The sequence below is a fragment of the Pocillopora damicornis genome, chromosome 5, assembly GCF_964200805.1.
Source record: "Pocillopora damicornis chromosome 5, jaPocDami1.2, whole genome shotgun sequence".
Lineage (NCBI taxonomy): Eukaryota > Metazoa > Cnidaria > Anthozoa > Scleractinia > Pocilloporidae > Pocillopora > Pocillopora damicornis.
The window spans coordinates 3,779,081-3,797,589 of record NC_142674.1 but is presented as its reverse complement, the minus strand read 5'-3'; the positions used below and the strand labels follow the sequence as shown (position 1 = coordinate 3,797,589).

General features: G+C 37.0%; 1 protein-coding gene across 1 annotated transcript; it reads left to right on the top strand.

Annotated features, from left to right (window-relative positions):
* Positions 1–4,110: 4,110 nt before the first annotated feature.
* LOC149044762 (uncharacterized) lies at positions 4,111–17,492 on the top strand. The gene is made up of 16 exons (XM_089208261.1): positions 4,111–4,241; positions 6,266–6,586; positions 7,803–7,932; positions 8,719–8,791; positions 9,283–9,350; positions 9,863–9,941; positions 10,698–10,717; positions 11,769–11,856; positions 12,615–12,652; positions 13,438–13,579; positions 13,883–14,122; positions 15,071–15,302; positions 15,662–15,753; positions 16,053–16,217; positions 16,432–16,656; positions 17,073–17,492. The coding sequence occupies exons 2-16, from the start codon at positions 6,273–6,275 to the stop codon at positions 17,318–17,320; spliced, it is 2,154 nt and encodes a 717-aa protein (XP_089064387.1). The 5' UTR covers positions 4,111–4,241; positions 6,266–6,272; the 3' UTR covers positions 17,321–17,492.
* The last annotated feature ends 1,017 nt before the right edge of the window (positions 17,493–18,509 follow it).

The window sequence follows — 18,509 nt, the reverse complement described above, 5'->3', positions numbered from 1 at the left end:
GGACAGCGGCCTTTGACATAGGCAGAACACAGGGCCTTTGAGATGGACTAGCAGTATGCAGTCGAAACGTCGCGGTCCACATCCAAAAGGACCACATCGTGAGACAAACGTTAACATTTCTCTTTCGAAAGTGTTATTTACCACGAAGACTGACCAAACCAGTCACCAGTCTTGCGAGACTGGCGACTGTGTTTGTGACTTCAGTTAAATCTTGCAAAACATTGTGATAGATTTAGTACTCCCGCACAGGTCTTGCAAAATTGACGATTGTGTTTTTGACTTTGGTTCGATCTGATGAAACATCGTGATGCGTCTGTGACTCATGTACTGGTCTTGCACAACTCGCGATTGTGCCTCTGACTTCAGTTCGATCCTGGAAAAAAGAATAGGTCACCAATTTATCAAAAACTTCACTTGTTTTCTTGTACTGGGGTATGCGATAGCGAGAGAGCGGAACCTCTTCCTGCTATCTTAGAGAGAAGAAAACGAAGATACAGTCTAGAAAACCTGAGCAAACGTTAGCACCTGTTGGTGTTACTAATCTTCACCTCTAAATGTGTGGCTGAGTCAGTTACTGTACGCCCGATTGCGCCCACTCTCTTTCGTCTGCAGTTCATTTTCCTTTCATCCCCTTTCCCCACCCCAGGAGGGGATTTTTTTTTGGGAAGGAACGTTGGCTAAATTCCAAAAAGCGGCTTTTCGTCTAGACGGAAGGTGTTTTATGAATTTTCTCCTTTTTCCTTTTATTTTGAGTGATGTTTCATACGTTTTGAGGAATGATTATGGAGAGACTCTGAAAATAAGCCCGCCCGTGATCATGATCGGTTCTCCGAGATACCAGCTGAAAAAAAATCAAAGCAAACAAACAAATAAATAAATGGGGTATTTTGGTAGTAACAAATTGAGTTGATAACGTAATTTAGCCACCGTAAAGAGTTACAAAGCTGACGTCTCGAATATTAGCTCTTTGTCAGAGCTAGCCCTTCTCGTTGGCCCTTCGTCTTTCACTCTGACGGAGGGCTAACGCTCGAGAAGTCTGCTCTGTAACTCTTTATGGTGACCAATTTACGTTATCAGGGAGTTTAACGGCAACGTCAACGGGAACGTCACTAAACAAAAGGTTTAATGAGCATGACAATGGTCGTGCAAGTGCTTTGTAAATCTTTGTAAAGATCTTTGCTTCCTCTGCAAAACAACGTGAAACGACAAAACTTAGCAATATCTGGAGCACGAGAACGAAGACGGATTTCTGATTTTCCGCTGTGTTCCATATCCGGTTTCGAGATAGTTTGGACAGCGCGAAACCAACTAAATGACTTTAGAGTATTACGAGATTCACAGGTAAAATATAAGTTTCTTAACCTTCTTATCAACTCAGTTGATACTACCAAAATACCTTGTTATACTCTCCCACCGAAATTTTTTGGTACAAACCCTGTACAGAAGTGAAAAAGGTTGTATTAGCGCATAATTTATGATGAAGATCTGAAGTTAAAAAGTAAATGAATACACCATGAGAAGTACCATTCCAGGAGACGTACAGACGAAAACATTTTACAGTTTATTTAGGGCACATCTGACAATGACAGTCTTTCTCACTGGTAAGAAATAACAATTTTCGTACTGTGAGTACTAATTACAACTGACTGATTATAATCTTCGCTCTGGTTTTCGTCTAAAACCTTTTCGCTTAACCCCTGTAACCCTGTTTCTTCCCTTTGTCCATCGTCTTCCGAAGAATCCTCCATCAAGCTTCAAAACAGTAGCAACTCTTTGCCTTCCAACAAACAACTCAAATAACCAAGTGCATTGCGTTAATATACAATGCAAATTACGTTTGCATGAAATTCAATCACACACCTGAAAGATGTGGAAAGTTACATAATCTTTAAAAGGATTTAACAATGACTAAATTCCGGGAAATGAAAAGGGTTATGTAATTTGTATAACTACTAGACAATACGTGCTAATTGCATTGTTGGAGAGAGAAAATAGTAGGATTTCATGAGAGTCATGATTATATCATCTTTGCAAGTAGTTAACAATGGCTGAATTGGGGAATGAAAAAGGATTATGCAATTTGTATTATTACTGGACAATGCTTGCCAGTTGCATTGTTGGTGTACCAAAACATCAATATGAAGGGGCGACTGAAATCATCGATGTAATGCAGAGAGAGAACAATAGGATTTTATGAGGGTCAATAATTATAATAGTTAATTACTTCGGTTCGCAGCATTATTGGGTATAATGCTGCGAACCTCAGTAATTATCTATTAAATAATGTAAGTGCCTTGAAATAGGTGTTATCCGGTTTCGAGATAGTTTGGACAGCGCGAAACCAACTAAATGACTTTAGAGTATTACGAGATTCACAGGTAAAATATAAGTTTCTTAACCTTGTGAAGTTTATATGAAATAATTCATATTTGTACTGCGGTTGTAGATGAAAGTGAAATGTGATCATCGCAGTAAATTTTCCAATTTAAGCAATTGGAAAGAAGAAGCCTGAAAAAAAAAAAAATCAGGACTTCAACGGGATTCGAACCCGTGACCTCCGCGATACCGGTGCGATGCTCTACCAACTGAGCTATGAAGCCACACATTGGGAGCGAGGTCAATTTATTGAGTTCATATCTTCCCGTGCAGTGAATCTACGTGCATCTACAACCGCAGTACAAATATGAATTATTTCATATAAACTTCACATCAGTTCACTGCACGGGAAGATATGAAATCAATAAATTGACCTCGCTCCAAAGGTTGTATCAGCAAGCAAACACCAATATAGTAGGTATAAGTGAGTAAAGGGAACTTATTTTTGCGTAAGATTTTGTACCGCATCAGTCTTCTTGTCTTACGATAATTTCACGATTGTCGCAAGCGTTTGCGTTACTCCTGTCGCTTGTACGGAAAGAGGTCACGCACGCTCTAAAGACAGCGAATTCATCATTGATTTGAGTTGAAATGTGTAACGTTTTTCTTGTCGTTTTCCACGAGGCTACTAAGCATGCGTAGCCGTGTGAAAACGTCACTAATAATTCCTTATTTGGCTGAGATATATGATATATGATATATGATATATGATATATGATGATATATGATGATATATGATGATATATGATGATATATGATGATATATGATATATGATATATGATATATGATATATGGTGATAAGAAACTCGCTGTCAAGATTCTGCCAGATGAAATTCATTACTTGTCTGGCAGTTATGGGCGTGTGATAGGAAGTGGACGAAGTCAGCTCCTTCAAGAGCACTAGATCAAGGGTAGAAAGAAGTAAGTGGGATCTATGGTTTTTGAAAATCTGCCTGATAATTGCTTCGAACACAGTTCATTTAAATATTTAGGTTTTTTTTTCAAATATACATGGGGGTTTGACTCAGCTTAACTTAACTACACAACTGAACTATCAAAATAATCTTCGCGAGAGCTCTCATCCTTTGGACTTGTTAAGTATGCCAAATAATGTCTATACAGTGGCTTAATGCTCAGCAGCGGAACACTTTTGAATGGCGGACATTTAGTCCATTTAAGACCATACCCGGCGGTCGGGCATTTCGCCTCTTCAATTCTGTTTTACGAAACGGTGTATCCGGAGTTTACTTATCGAACACATAGCCCAGGGAGTTTTTCGGTTTCATAAAAGCCTGTATTTGCTGCGGTCTATTTACGATCTCGAAAACTTATTCATCGACCGGTACACGCATTTCTGAAACAAAATAAGAATCGATGAAAACTTGCTTAGCAGAATGTGGTATCAATTTGTACGTGTGTAAACGTGCGTGCAAATTTCAATTTGATACACACCAGAGCAGAATGAGCAGAATTCATGAAGGTTGTATCAATCATCCAACAATGATCCGTTTAAATGGTTAAGAATATATGAAAGTCATATATTTATTTATATATGATATATATGATATGATGATATATATGATGATATATGATATGATGATATATATGATGATATATGATATATATATTATATATGATCCGTTTACGCATATCTTTCAATTTGCTCGAGTGGCAGAATAGTATGCAAATATGTTTTGATACATACCCTGTGCAGAGGTCAAAAAGGTTGTATCAGCGAGCAAACATCAATCGGTCTGCTTATTTCTATTGACTCTTGGAAACTAAACCGCGTCTCCTTACTCTCCATTAGCGGCGGTCAGATTAGTTTTCTCCGAGAAATTAGGAAACCCGTGCGAGAAACAAAGTGAGTATACTAGGACTATTTTTTTGTCCAAGGAAATTATTTCTCAGAGGCTGGTTATTAAATTGAGAACTTAATTGTCTAAAACGTCAAGTTTCATATCTTTCACACATGAGTTGTATTTCATTTTTTCGGGAAACCTTATGCTCGACTTTTTTGTTATTTTTTTTGTTTTGTCTTGTACTCTTTTTTTCATCATCTACAGCTACATCATGATCAGTGCTGTATTTTTTCCTGGATTACTCGTTGTACACATGCATGCATTTATTTTCGGCACGATTTCTCCTTGTATCAAAGTTTTTTAATAGCTCACTTTTCCCCCAGCTCCCGACCACCCCAAAAGCCTCACTATTTGTACTGGCGAGTGAACACCAGGGCAGTTCAAGTTTTGCTTGCGATCTGTCTGTGACTATTAATTGATCGAAGTTAATCTCTGGAGAAAATCACTACAGAGGAGGGGGCTTACTAGGACCGTCACGATACCATCAGTACGTGGTTGCTGTATCATGGATCACGAACGTCGTATCAATATGACTGCGCGCGCATTATAATTTGCTGACTTAGTGTTTGTCTGTCCTTAGTTGTTTGTTCCTCGTGCGTGTGTGTATATTTATGTTAGGAATTATACATAACATTTATTTGGATGGTCAGTTCATGGGAAAGAACATAATTTAGGTTTCTAAGCTTGACTAACACGCTTACTGATAAATTTGAAATTTTGATGTCATCGAACGGAGAGCTAGACGCTAGCAATGGAACGCAACAAAACGACAACGAAGTAAGAGGCTGACTTATTTTGTGCCTGCGTTTTTGTTTAAAACCATCTAGTCTTTTTGTGATTGCGTTTATCGATCGATCTTTTCAGTGAAACGCAGAGATTAGCGTCGCACGGGAAAATGCAAATAAGCTAGAAAAGAGAAAGGGAGCATGCGTAACTTCACGCAGGCCTGTCAATCCGACTGTCAATCATGTAATCCCCCGTGTACGCAGTGTTCGAAAGTATTGTTTCTTGTGCAGACAACCGAAACGTAGCGCTTTTCATCGAAGAAGAATAGACGTAATTAGTGGCGTTATCTTGATTAGGTTATATTGTTTAAAAATCGGTCAGATGTAAAATTAAATTACCTTTCAAATGCCGGGTTTTCAATTTGTGTTAAGACTCAAATTCGGCAGATTTGCGAGGTTCGACCATCAACTTCGCCAAGAAAGCAAAACATCACAGAAATATTCCTTTTAGTAAAATTTCCGTACTGCCCCATACTATCATAAAACAAATCTGTTTTCCCAATGGTAAAGTATTGTTTTTGTCACTCTATCCAAGAACTGAACGTATAATGTAGTGTGGGGCTGTGCGGAATTTTACCTTCCTTTTTGGCCCGTTATTGCCGTCAGTTTCAGATAACACGTCGGTAGTCTAATTACTTTTCGAAAAGCTTAAGTATACGTTGTAGATTCCCGCTCCACGTAGGTGCACGCTCACGCTCATAAGCTTACGGATGAACACTTCACGCTATTTTGATATGCAAACGCGGCCCTCGCTCTTTACCGACGAAAAGAGCATTTCGTCACTTTGAAACAATGCTAATTGCTCCAATTGTATCTCCATTGTCTCTAAACGGACGCAAAGCGAAATTTTACAACTCCCGTTTGGGAATTTGTCAATTCAGATCTAAAGCGACCGAAGTTGGCGGTGAGCGTTTGCAACCTCATTCCTAGGTCATTGCGCCCGCAAAGCATCATGGGTACCCCACTTTTCTCGGGCGACGCTTTTCAATGGGCGCGATTCCGTAAGTGGTGTCTTCACTGAGAACTTTGTTGCAAGGAAGTTGATTAGTATGTTATCTCCTCACTCAAAAATTAAGATTTCTTCACAAATTGTTCTTACGAAGTGTTAATATGGGTTTGATTTCTACACTGTAGAAAGTTTAAGATTTCTTCATTGCTTGTTGTGAAGAAGTTGAAATTATGCAAGTTTGAACTTTAAAGGTTTTCATAGGTTTTTGAACTTCTTTTATTTTAATTTGCAGTTCTAAGATGGAGCGCTCTCGAAGTGGAGAAGATGTATCAAGTAGCAACGAGTCAGATCCTGAAAGGCACATGAGTGATAACTCTAGCTCTACAGAACCAGAGACAGAATCAAACTTGAAAAATGTTATGGTGTTATTGCGCCGTGATGTGCACGAAAATCACGGTAAAGTCTACATGCCGAAAGCCAAAGAAATGACTCAATTAAAGAGGCCCGAAAAAGAGCAATATAAAACGGGCATCAAGCTCACATGGAATATGACAGAAAAGAATGTGGACGAAGAGCTCCGCCATCGTTTCCCGATTTTAGGAAATAATGGAAGGTAAATTGTAATGGATTGTCAGTTATTTATGCAGCTTAACGGTTGAGGCGGGAATGGGGTATGTATAAAATTGGTATTGGATCAACTAATAATCCCCTTAGAGTAATATTTTTGCTTATTCTTATCACATGTGTGGTTGATATTGTATTGATGACGATACTGTCAGGAGAAATTTTATTTTGTTCACACACGGGAGTTAAGGGAATGAAGGACCCATACAGCGAAAAATTAAAGTGATAAGGGAGGAATAGATTTGTTGGCAATTCTTATGGATTATTTTAGTCCTTCCAAACATGACTATGGGGAAATCCATTTATACTTTAAAATGATAGACAAACAGTTTTTCACATGTATAAACAACATATGGCTGCCTTTATTTTGACGCAAAATTATGAGAAGGACAACGGCATTTTTCAAGTTAGCCACAAAATTTATTGCTCATGGGCTATCATTTCTGACCTGAGACAGATATTTATCCTAAAATCTCAAAGTAGATTTATCCAATGGAACTGCCAAATTTGGGGTAAAGAAACTGCTAACATTTGCGAAACTTTTCGTCATAGTGCGTCAATTTTTTTCTGCTGAATTTGGACATGATAAGATGACAAAGGGCAAGAATATATTTTCTTTTGAAAAAGCCCTTTTTTTTTTCTTCATGTTGAGACACACTCTGGTAAAAATGTTAAGCAGTGTATGCAAAATCTCAATTATGTACTGTTTCCATTATATAAGGTTAATTCTGGAAATTCTATAACCATCAGCACAATTCTGATGTTATTTTCGGAATCTATGATGTATTCTGTATGATCTCTGAAAATTAAGGTTATTTCAGTTAAAACCATAGACCACGTCAAATGTTACAAAGCGGAGCAAAAAACAGTCAAATTACACCTTAAGTAATAATGATAGTTGTGTTTTTTTTAAAATTTGAATTATACTCTTTTTTGCAAAAACAAAAACATCAGTTACACAAATTGTCCCACCTTAACCTGCCAATCCAACAAAAATAACTCTTGCATGCACAGCATGCCTATGTTTTAAGGATTGTTCATTAATACTATTAATGCTCAACTTTAAGTCTAGCAGTTCAATATCCATAGCAGCCTAAACTGATGCAGTGGTGCTCTGTTTATGCTTCAACCCACTATTGTATAATTGATGTTTTTTTTCCTGTTTTAAATTTTTTTTCCAATTCATTGTAACCACAAATTTTTAGATTAAGCTGTGCCACAGCTGCAGATAAAGGAACAAGACTGGAGTTCCACAACAGCCAAGGAAAAGTATGGGATGGAAGCAAGATTAACAGGCTTGTCAGGGGGAATCGTGTCCTTTATGTACTTTTTGAGGTTTGAATTAAAAAAAATGCTTTGCTCTATAGCTGTGCATATGTATAGATTTTCAAGGTAATTCAATAAGTTATTTCACATGATAAAATTATGGGATCTCTTTTATTGGTACATTGGAATTATAGCTTAAAAGTCAGCTCTCAAGCCAGGAGCATTAAAGCCTTAAGCAGCAAGGGGTAGTCAGGTACTCTCCCTGCTTGGGGTGCTAGTTCCTGACAGGTTCTGCCCAATCATATTTATTTCAAAATAAAACTTTTAGTTCTAATTTAATGGTGCAGTCCTCCCTATATAAATGTGACAACTACACCAGAAATGTTAGCCATCAGAAGGATAATTTTTTCTTAGTGATTCCAGAAAACATTCTTATACAACATTGTTTTGGGAGATATCTTGGAATTTTGTGAAAAGGCTGAGAGTTGCTGGTGTTTTTGAATTTGAAAGTTACCAGTTCTAATGAGAGGTAAACTATTGAGGCCACTTAAAAGTCATAATAGTCCATTTAACAGTTCTGTGCTTGGTTGCCAAGCCTTTAACAAGAGTTAGGCTAAGGGTGACCTTGTTATGATACAAACCTTGCTGCTTCTCAAATGTAAATTGCCTAGTTGTCATGCTAACTAGGACTCTAGTTGCTATCACAACAAGGTCACCATCAGCCTCACTCCAAATCAAAGGCTTGCAACTAAGTATTCAATTGTAAAATGGCCTTTTTGGTATTTGCACAGATTTTTTAGTTCATCTCTTTTGTCCCAGAATTTAATGAAGAATATCTGTTTTCACCCTGACCAGGAAACTTCTGAATCAGTCTTTGAAAGACCAGATTGTTCTCCACAACTGCAGACACCCACAGATGAACCTATGGGTAAGATCAAATACATATACATGTGTAGTTAGACTACAAAATGATTGTAATAATAATTTATGATTATTCCACTATTACACCATTTTACAAGATGGTGGCAATTATAAATTGAACAAGCAAAATATGCTAGAGCATTACACAATTGAAAACACAGGAAATATATTTTCGAAAAAGTGTGCTATGAAATGGCTGCACTTATTGATCCAAACTTTTGTTTTTTACATGTAGTTATAATTGTCTCTTAAGCAACAAAGTTTGAGGTGAAGAGGATTTTTTTAACGGTCATGAGGAATACTTTAGGGTACTCGATCTATGCCATTAATGAGCTGCTTGGATAGAACTACAAGAAGAAGTTTTTGAAAACCAAGTGCTGAAATACTGGAAAAGTATAACTGCTCTTCATAGCAATAAGGACAAGTTCTGAAAGAACATCAAGAGCATTGACAGTTGTGTTTTAAACTAATACATTTCTTTATTTATTATCCATATAGAGATATTACACAATGATCCCTCCAAACAAACAGCTGCAACTGCAGATCCACCACCCATCTCACATGAGGTATTTTATCTTTGGCATTTGGCTATTTTTGGATGAGTTATGGTTCCACTTTCTTTTGTCAAAAACCTTCATTTTGATAGCAGTGACTTGGGGGCAATTTTGGATATCCTAAATTATCTTTTGTGGGCCCCTCTGCCTTCTTCAGTCATAAATTAAACTAGCTTAAGGACAACTAAATTTTACGGGGTGTGGCTCCCTCACTCTACTATAGATTACTGGTCAGTTCCTCTCATTGAAAGCCCATCTGTTTCTAAACATGCACTTCTCCCTAAAGAACATGTTTAGTTTCAAGCAGCCTGAGTAAGCTGCAGTCTTAGGTCTCAAGGGTAATTTGCTTATAACTTATTCTGTCCATCAAAAAGCTGCAGCCCCCTGATTTATAAATTCAGTAATTAAGGCTGCAAACTACACTACCTTTTTCTCAGGTTTTATACTTCAAGAGTTAAAAATGTGCAAGTTGAAATGGTTTTTCTTTATTGATTTCTGAATTTAATCTCTTCTCAATTGTGTAGTCAGACTCTGGATTGAGTTCAACCAGGAACAATGACGTGGGTGTGGCTATAGCTAGTAACTCTGCTGATCAGTCAGAAGGTAGGGTAATTGGTCATGTACAATGTCCTTTGACAAAGTGGGAGAGCTGGAAGGAAAATATGTGGGTTAAGGTCATGACTTTAGGAAGGAAAGCAGTTAGGTACAACCATCTGACCCAGAGTGAAATATTTTTCTGCCTAGACAGACCAGTCAATAAGTGTTATATTACAAATAAGGCTTGGCTTGTTTAAACCTTAACTAAGGATGAGTATACACATGAAGGAACATTGGATTACCAAAAAAAGGATTATAAATTTGTGAAAACGTTTACTATACGTATGTGCATCAAAAAATGTGACCTGGTCATTTTCCCATTTCTATCATATTTTAAGTTTAAGTCCACAATAGGAATCCATGCTCTGAGAAAATTCAACAGAGTAGTCCAGGTGCCACACAGCTTCTTATGGACCAGCTCACTACAACCTTTCAGTTCAGTACACATCAGATTCCATCGTTGTTTCTAAATAACATTGCTCTCATATTGGCCATTTTAGTCATACGATGAATTGTGTGATTTTGATAAAGAGCAAAATATAATTTAATGGGATTTTCAGGATGTACATACATATGTGCTTGATATATTTGCAATGAATTTATTACTTGCAAGTTTTAGAGTCAATGCATGTGTTTGTCCTGATCTTCATCATTAAGTGATAACGTTTGATTGTTTGGTTATTTTGCTTCGTAAATATTACTGTAGCATTAATTATTTATTTTAAAAATGTATCGACACAGATAATTCTTTTCATCCCATAGATACTAGCACTCTTCCTGAGGTAAGTATCATCCACCTAAAGGTGACTTAACATATAAATTATGAAAGCTCCCTTTTGAATGACACCCTCAGCTCAGGGATTAAGGGAGACAAAATTAGGTACTGGTGAATGCACATTTGGAGGGAAAGTATTAGACTTTCACATGGGGGTAGGTTGCAAGGGATAAGTTTATGTTTGACTTCTAAATGTCTGCTCAGCAAACAAAATTGTACGAGAAAATGTGCCAAAACAATTTCCTACAACTGCATCCTTAGTCTGGTCTTCATTCTCAGGAACTTAAAGCCTGATCAATTCATGTTCATTTAGAGCATCTGGGTGGATAGAGGTTAACAGCGTGGCAGTTTTCAGCAATTTACATTTTCATAAGAGCTTTCACAATCAATCTTTAAGACTTGCAGTAATTTCATATTTATCCCAAGAATGACCATGCAATTTCTTTAATTTTGTTTCCAAATTAAGTGAACTCATTTTTGAGAGTATTCAGATTTTTATTGAGATTTGTACCAAATTTGATCGTGTAAGAGAGATCGAGTTGGAGATTTGTTGCTTACACCCTCATGCCTCATAATGGCACAATTGATATATGGACCTGAAATGTCCTATCTTCTACGGGAAAAAAAGGCAATTCCAACTCCAGGGTCATTCTTAATTTTTTTAGTGCGCATGTATGTTAGTACCGTAATACTTGGTACGGACAACTCATCTTATCTTATCAACTTATCTTCTTCTTAACTGATTATTTCATTAATGAATAATTCTTCAGCACAGATGTAGATAAACAGATAAAAGAAAGATAAAGTTCTTGGGCTTATAATGGGCAAGAACAATACAAGAATAAAAAAGCAAAATAAATAAGTCTGATCAAATCAGCTTAATTTTTACAGTATCTTAATCATCCATCCTAAACAAAAAAACTAGAAAAATGATTCCTATTTTGGGCATGGTATAGCCTTTTGTGCTACTGCATTACTACTCAAACTTGAATAGTGAACTAACTAAGTTAACTAGGAAAAAACTCAGTATAAAAAATTAATCTCTTTTCTTTAAACAGATATTTAGTTCATCTGAGGATGGTGAATCCGCTTTGGAGGAGATACCGTTTGAATACCAGATATTAATACCAGATAATACCAGCGGAGGTAAGAGTTGGATTGAAAATTTACAACAAAGGTATGGTTAAATAGATGAAAATATGATGTCAACCAGAGATCGAAGATGAACATTATATGAACAGTTATCACATGTTTTCCACAACATAAAAAAAAGGTGCTGATGTTCTGATAGTAGCTAAGTAACTCAAAGGTGAAAGGCTAAGTCTCTAAGTCTCTCTCACACCTAGGGGTAAAGCTGAGGAGAAAACAAATTATTCAATAAACATAGTGGCTGTTCCACAAAACTGAAAAATAATGGGGAGTAAGAGGGTTTTTTTTGACAGTTTGTACTTCTTGATGAGTAATTATCTACCAAAATTAACTCTAGCTAATGGAGTGCAAGGGCTGTACTGGTCATAATCCCATGTGCTGCTTGAGCAAGATACAGCTACTATAACCAATTTATTACGTAATATCTCATAAAGCACTGGGGCCATGCTTGTCCATTTTTGTTGAAGCATGTACAACTAAGCTCACTTGAATTTTAAGGGTTCTTCTCTAACAATTGGTCTGTTGCCTCATGGATTTAAGACAGAACAAGCTACTCTGTTCAAGTTTTGAAATCGACAAAAGGTTTTTTTTATGTTTTCTTCAATTAAATTTCTGATTGGTTCTTTCCTTTAAAATTGTAAGTCCAAACAAACAGACATGATGCCTTTTTTGTTCACTCCACCCATTAACTGTACAGATGGTGTAAAATTGTTATGGAGATTTACTTTTTAATTTCCGTGTCTTAATTGTTGCAGTGGTCAAAGAAATAATTCCTTCATCCGGACCCATACTGGTAATCCATTGTTGATTTGATTGTAATACTTTGCTTTGAACTCAGGGATTTGCTTGGAACAGTGTAACTAATTTGCTATTAATTTAGACTTATTTTTTGTAACTTTGTCTATGTTGTGCTGGTAAGCCTTGTGTGGAGGTTTTGGTTAAGTTTAACTAACAATTAACCCAAGAAGTGGAGGTGAATAGTGGTGGATATTTACCATTAGCTGCGAAGCAGCCAGGTAAATATCCACCACTTTCACTGACACTGAGATGGATAACTGTCTTAGTAAATCACACAGAAACCAAAACTTACGATCTGGCAAATCAACGCGCACAAAAAAAACTATTTACCTGTATGATACTATAAACCAACACTGGATATTATTAGCTGATTATAAGTTTCTGAGGTTCTACATTTTATTTTTACTCGTACCGGTCTGAGCAGCATTTGCATCATATTTTTATTGGATTCCTTTTTTTTTTGCCGTGCTTCTAGTGCTTCTGGTTCAATAGATGAGCTTAGACTTGCAGCTGTATATTATATATCATGCCTTCTAGATGTCATCTCCGCCTGTATTTATTGTGATATTGCGTTGCGCATTTAAACCATACTCTGGATGTGTAAGCTTGAATTATTAGAATAACTTCCCTTTGATTTTTCTCTACTTACACAACCATATGCTTTGAAGAGGAAGTAATGTATTTACTATCAATTTACCCTTTACGAAACTATGAGTATTATTTGTAAATATTTCTTTAAATTGAATAAAAGATTGCTTTGTTTGTAATAAAAACTCCTAGGAAAATATACCCTTCTGCATCACTTTGACACTAAAGTTGCCTAGGAATTACAGAAAGTTACAATTTAAGGCCAACTTTGAGGGTATTGGTGCTGTACCTTTGGACATACAAACCGGTAATGCAACCCTCACTGGAAATATAAGTAAGTAAACATTTGTTTATCTATATGTAAAGTTCGAGTGTGTACATACAGTGAATTGGAATAACATGCTCAGCTGTCAGATATATATGTGTAAATACATATCTGCAGAAGAGAAATAACTCAGGCTTGTCGACATCAAGGAAGTTTTTCTTCATTCAAAACTTGTTTCTAACCGGCCCGCCTTTCAAAATAAATAGTACGAAATAATGACGAGACAGTGAAATATCACTTAACTGTAGTAGATAGTTAATCTACTTACGATATTAAATCTACTGACACCTGGCTGCCTTTCATTTTCGTCAGCATCTCATGTGGTTGGAAAAGTGAAGGTAACTGTGGAGTATGAGGGTTCAAATGGAAACTCAATTGGTTTTACCTTTTTCGAATTTACCAAGAAAAATGATCAAGTCATACTTGGAGAGCTCTCGGAAGTTAAGCTGGGCCAGTCTATGATTTTCAATGTGTTAAAGAATGTTCTTGGAAGTATTGAATCAAGTGGCAGTGGTATTCAAGAGGCAACCCCTTGTGGTGCAGGAGGAACAGGTATATAGTTAGTTTATAAATATGCAAGGAATCATGCGTAACTTTTATTTCTATTTCTACTGTCACGAATTCGATTGAAAATTTTGATAAGTAATGGATACCCTCGTCTTAGTATGGTGGTATATCTTTCAAGTTTTGTGGTATCATGATAATCGTTGCTAGTCCTTAATTCACGAAGGGATGGATTCTATTAAAAGATACATTGCCATGCTCCCCTAAAAGGGCTGGCAGGCAGTCTTAACATACGTAATCGCATTAGGGATCTTCTTAAACTAAAGGATTCATAACTGAGATGCAGTTGAATCCCACATGAATCGGGAGCCCCCAGGATGATATTGGCCAGTCGAAAGTACTGTTATTGGGTTGAAAAGAATTCTCTTTTAGGACAATTGGAAAATAATTTTTTAACCTCGCTAAACAGGTCTCTTTTGTTTGGAGAAATCTTGTCAATTACATTTGTAGAGAACCAAAAATTAGAGCTGACTATTTTACGACATACAAGACACACTACTCACAATTCCTCCATTCGCTCTGACGAAGGGCTAACGCTCAAAATTTCAGCTTTGAAACTCCTTGCGTTGTTCAATTTACGTTATCAACTCAGTTGTTAATACTTAATTACCGTATTTTACGACATTGACTTTCTCGTGGAATTCACAAATAGTTTAGTATTCTCGTATACAGTAGGAGTATATTCCGTAGCCTCTTGGCAACATTCTGAGATTTATCAAACTACTCAATTTATACTCTTACCGACTGACACAAGAAAAGTGCGCTTTCTACCGTGAATGTTTTGTGAACTAAGAGTAATTTTGAATTGAGTGACAAAAGGGATTACACTGGTCGCTCATTAATTTGAGCTGGACTAGTTTAGAGAACTCACGACAGTCAATCTCTTTAAAGTACATTTCTTATATAACCATGCATTGCATGTGTTTATTTCACCAGGAGTATCGAATATGACTAAGAGGGGTTACGCTCTACCGGAAAAAATCCTTACACTACTTGTTTACAAAGCTGCTGAAATAAATGGCCGTGAATTTCTCGAAATGGTCTTTAACACGTCAGCTGGAAAAGTAGTATTTAATTACTACAGGAAAAGTTCTACATTACCCGAAGATGTTGCTAGAGCAAATGGACATATCATTTTAGGAGACTTCCTCGAGGATGTGAATGAAAGGTAATAATTTTACAATTCTTTCCCTGGTTATTTAGAGCCTTAATGCCACTCAGAAAATAATGCTGACATTAGGGTTAGGGTTTAGGTTAGGGAAGTCAACGACCTTTATATGCTAAGGTAAAATAAACTTGGACAACATTATAATCTTTACAATGAACTCCAGATCGAAAGATTAAGGCCGCTGTGTCCCCGTGTTTTTTTCCAGTGAACTTTTTACAGTATCTTTCTCCACCCATACGTTATACGTGTAGTTTGTCTAAGATGATCCAATGTATCTGAAATGTCGCACAGAAGTTGCAAGAATATGCAATAGAACTCAATAAGAAAGTACACGGTACATCATTTTGTCATTCTTACAGGCTATCAAAGGAAGTTTGCAGTGAAGACAGCTGTGAAACCGTTAATTGGATAGAGCTTAAGCATGCTGTGGAGAAGAAAGTTTGTCTACCTTGTAAGTTTTCACTTTGATCTTAAGATACGGGTATGTAGCACAGCATATCTCCTGCAGTAGAGGTTTATTGCAAACAGTGAGGACGGCTATACTGACCATCAGCAGATCCTTTAAGAGTCTTTTTAAGGGCGGGTTTTGGAGTACCTATACTCGATCCTAGCCAGTTCCAAACCAGGAGATCATGAAATACATGTAACCCTATTGTCAGGAATTTTTTGAAATTTTTTTATTGGCTATAGAAGTGTGGCAAGAATTAGGTTTTAGCAGACTATAATTGATGTTTTATTTATTCACATCAGGTACCGATGCTGCCCAACTGGTGAATTCTCCAGATGGTGATGATAATCAGAATGACTACGAAGCAGATGATGAAGCATCACTACTGCCATCACCCGCTGACGCTAATGCAAATGGTGGTGAACTAGAAGATTCAGAACATGGAGACATAGGGCAAATTACTTTAGGTAATTTTTGAGGGTTTCTATTCGAGATTTTTGCCATACCAATTCTACTCCCACTTTGTTGTTATGCTATCACTCAGGCTTTCAGAATCATTTCAACATAGCTGTTGTTCATTTTGATTAATTATATATCGTTATACATCTAAAATTCATTTTGAAGACCATGCAGTATCTTTTGATAAGGTTTCTAGCTAACCATGTTGTTCCTTATCACTAGATAAGAATGATTCTCGTGATTCAATCGCGACCGAAGCCGAAAGTCAACGACATCAGACAGGAACAGAACGACAGGCGGAGGGTGGATCTTTATTCACAAACAGAGATGATTCTGAGATGGAAATGGAATCCTTGTCTCATGGTACAGATAATGTGGAGATAAAGAGTAATCCCAGAGTTTCCTACACTGATTATTCCGAAAAATCTGTCGTAAACTCGGCTCAAGGTAAAATGGATCTAGCATTATCTGTTATTATTTGAATTGAGCAAAGATGCTGATCAAATGTACCTGTACTTTTTAAAAGCAACAAAGTCTAAACCTGTTGATTAATCAAGTAACATGAAAGACGTAGTACAAGTTGATTATACCCCAGATTTAAACAATCCATAAACTTACATAAGCAGTTCCACCAATAGTTGTAATGCAAAGATTCATCACCCGCAAAAGCTTTATCAGGCAATAACTGCTGTCCCAGATACTTTCAAATCCTCACAGTAAAACTCCTGAAAATGTCCACGATAAGAAATGGCATCTCAGCGTGGAGTTGACAAAGAAAGCAAACTTATCTTGAATCGTGAAACTTTTCTCGGTAAGAGATTGTCAATTGCATCACAAACAGGAGGTACTTGTGTTTGTTTCAGACGCTGTTACAAATGTTGCATTGCATCCAAACCAAGAAGGAGCAGACCCTGCAGATGACCATTTTGTCAGTTCTGCTGTTATGAGTGTCGCTGGAGAGACTTCAAATGCTATCGAATTAAGCTCTGAAGGTGGAGCAAACAGCAGTGCCGAACGCCAAAACCAAGAGCCCACAGACAGTATGACCATATCGCTCCCATGTGAGATCAATACTGGCCGCTCTCATAAGGCGAAAAATACCACCAGCTAGCTAATAAAGACTTCCAAGTCCATGCCGATATTGACAGACTATGCTGATGTGTGTTTGTATTCGAATAAATGTCGAGAAAAGTATTTTTCATCGTAGGCTTTAGGATTACCCAAGCCAATTGGATTTCTTTTACCAAAACCTACCTGTCAATTAAAATTTGAAGGTTTGATTAGCTGAAATGATGTTTGATATTATATAATAAGTCGCTTTTATGAAAATGTCTTGCTATTTCAGTAATGAAGCCAAGAAAAGTGGTCCTACAATAGCAAAAAAGCCATAAAGCTATCCTTTTCTAGAAAATATATAACGCAATAGGAACTGTTTGGTACAAGAGTATTTTTGTAAAATGCTAAGCTTTTGAGTCAGAGGGAAGTTCTAAGATAAGATCAGGTAAAAACTATTTCTTTTGTAGGCCACGGGGGATTCCAGCGGGCCAAAACGTATGGCCAGTTGGGACCGATTGTGTGCTTACTTAGGTCGTGAGGCCATTTGTTGAACCCCGACTCTTTACTGTAACTACAAAAACTTTGAGCACTTGATTATGCACGAAGACTATGATCAGTTTGCGTAAAGCGAAACCGGAGTGATTTTCGCCAAGTGATTGTCGCCGGTGTTTACTGAACCGCATGAAATTCACTTCAAACGAAAAGTAAGATAAAGTAGTATATTATGACATTAATAGCGCATTTTGGGCAATTTGAGCACTTGTTAACTCATCAGCCGTCGCCATTGAATTTGGGAAATTTAACAGCCAAAATTTTGTTTTGCGTTTCCTTTAGGGTGTGCTCTTTAATCCAAAAAATCAGATTTTAGAAATTCAGAGAAAGAACCTTTTAACGATTATGCTTCCTTCTGCAACGATTTTGATAAAAAATTTCTATTGCGGCCGTCGGAGGGAACATCGCTGACAACATACTACTTACTATTCTAATTAATTCAAAGTTTGATCCGTTTGCCCTTCAGGGACCCCTTGAGGACGCCAAGTCGCTTTCAGCAAAATTGCGCGTACACTCTCCATTTCGCATTATCGACACTAAAAAATTAGTAAAACTTCAAAATTTAGGCTTTCATATTATGTGAGTTTCAAATTCTAATTGTGTTTGTAAGGAAAAAACTCGTGTTAAAGGTACCGTCGACATTCTTGTGCTCTGAAGAATGAAAAGACGCCGGTCCGTTTCTGTAAATATCG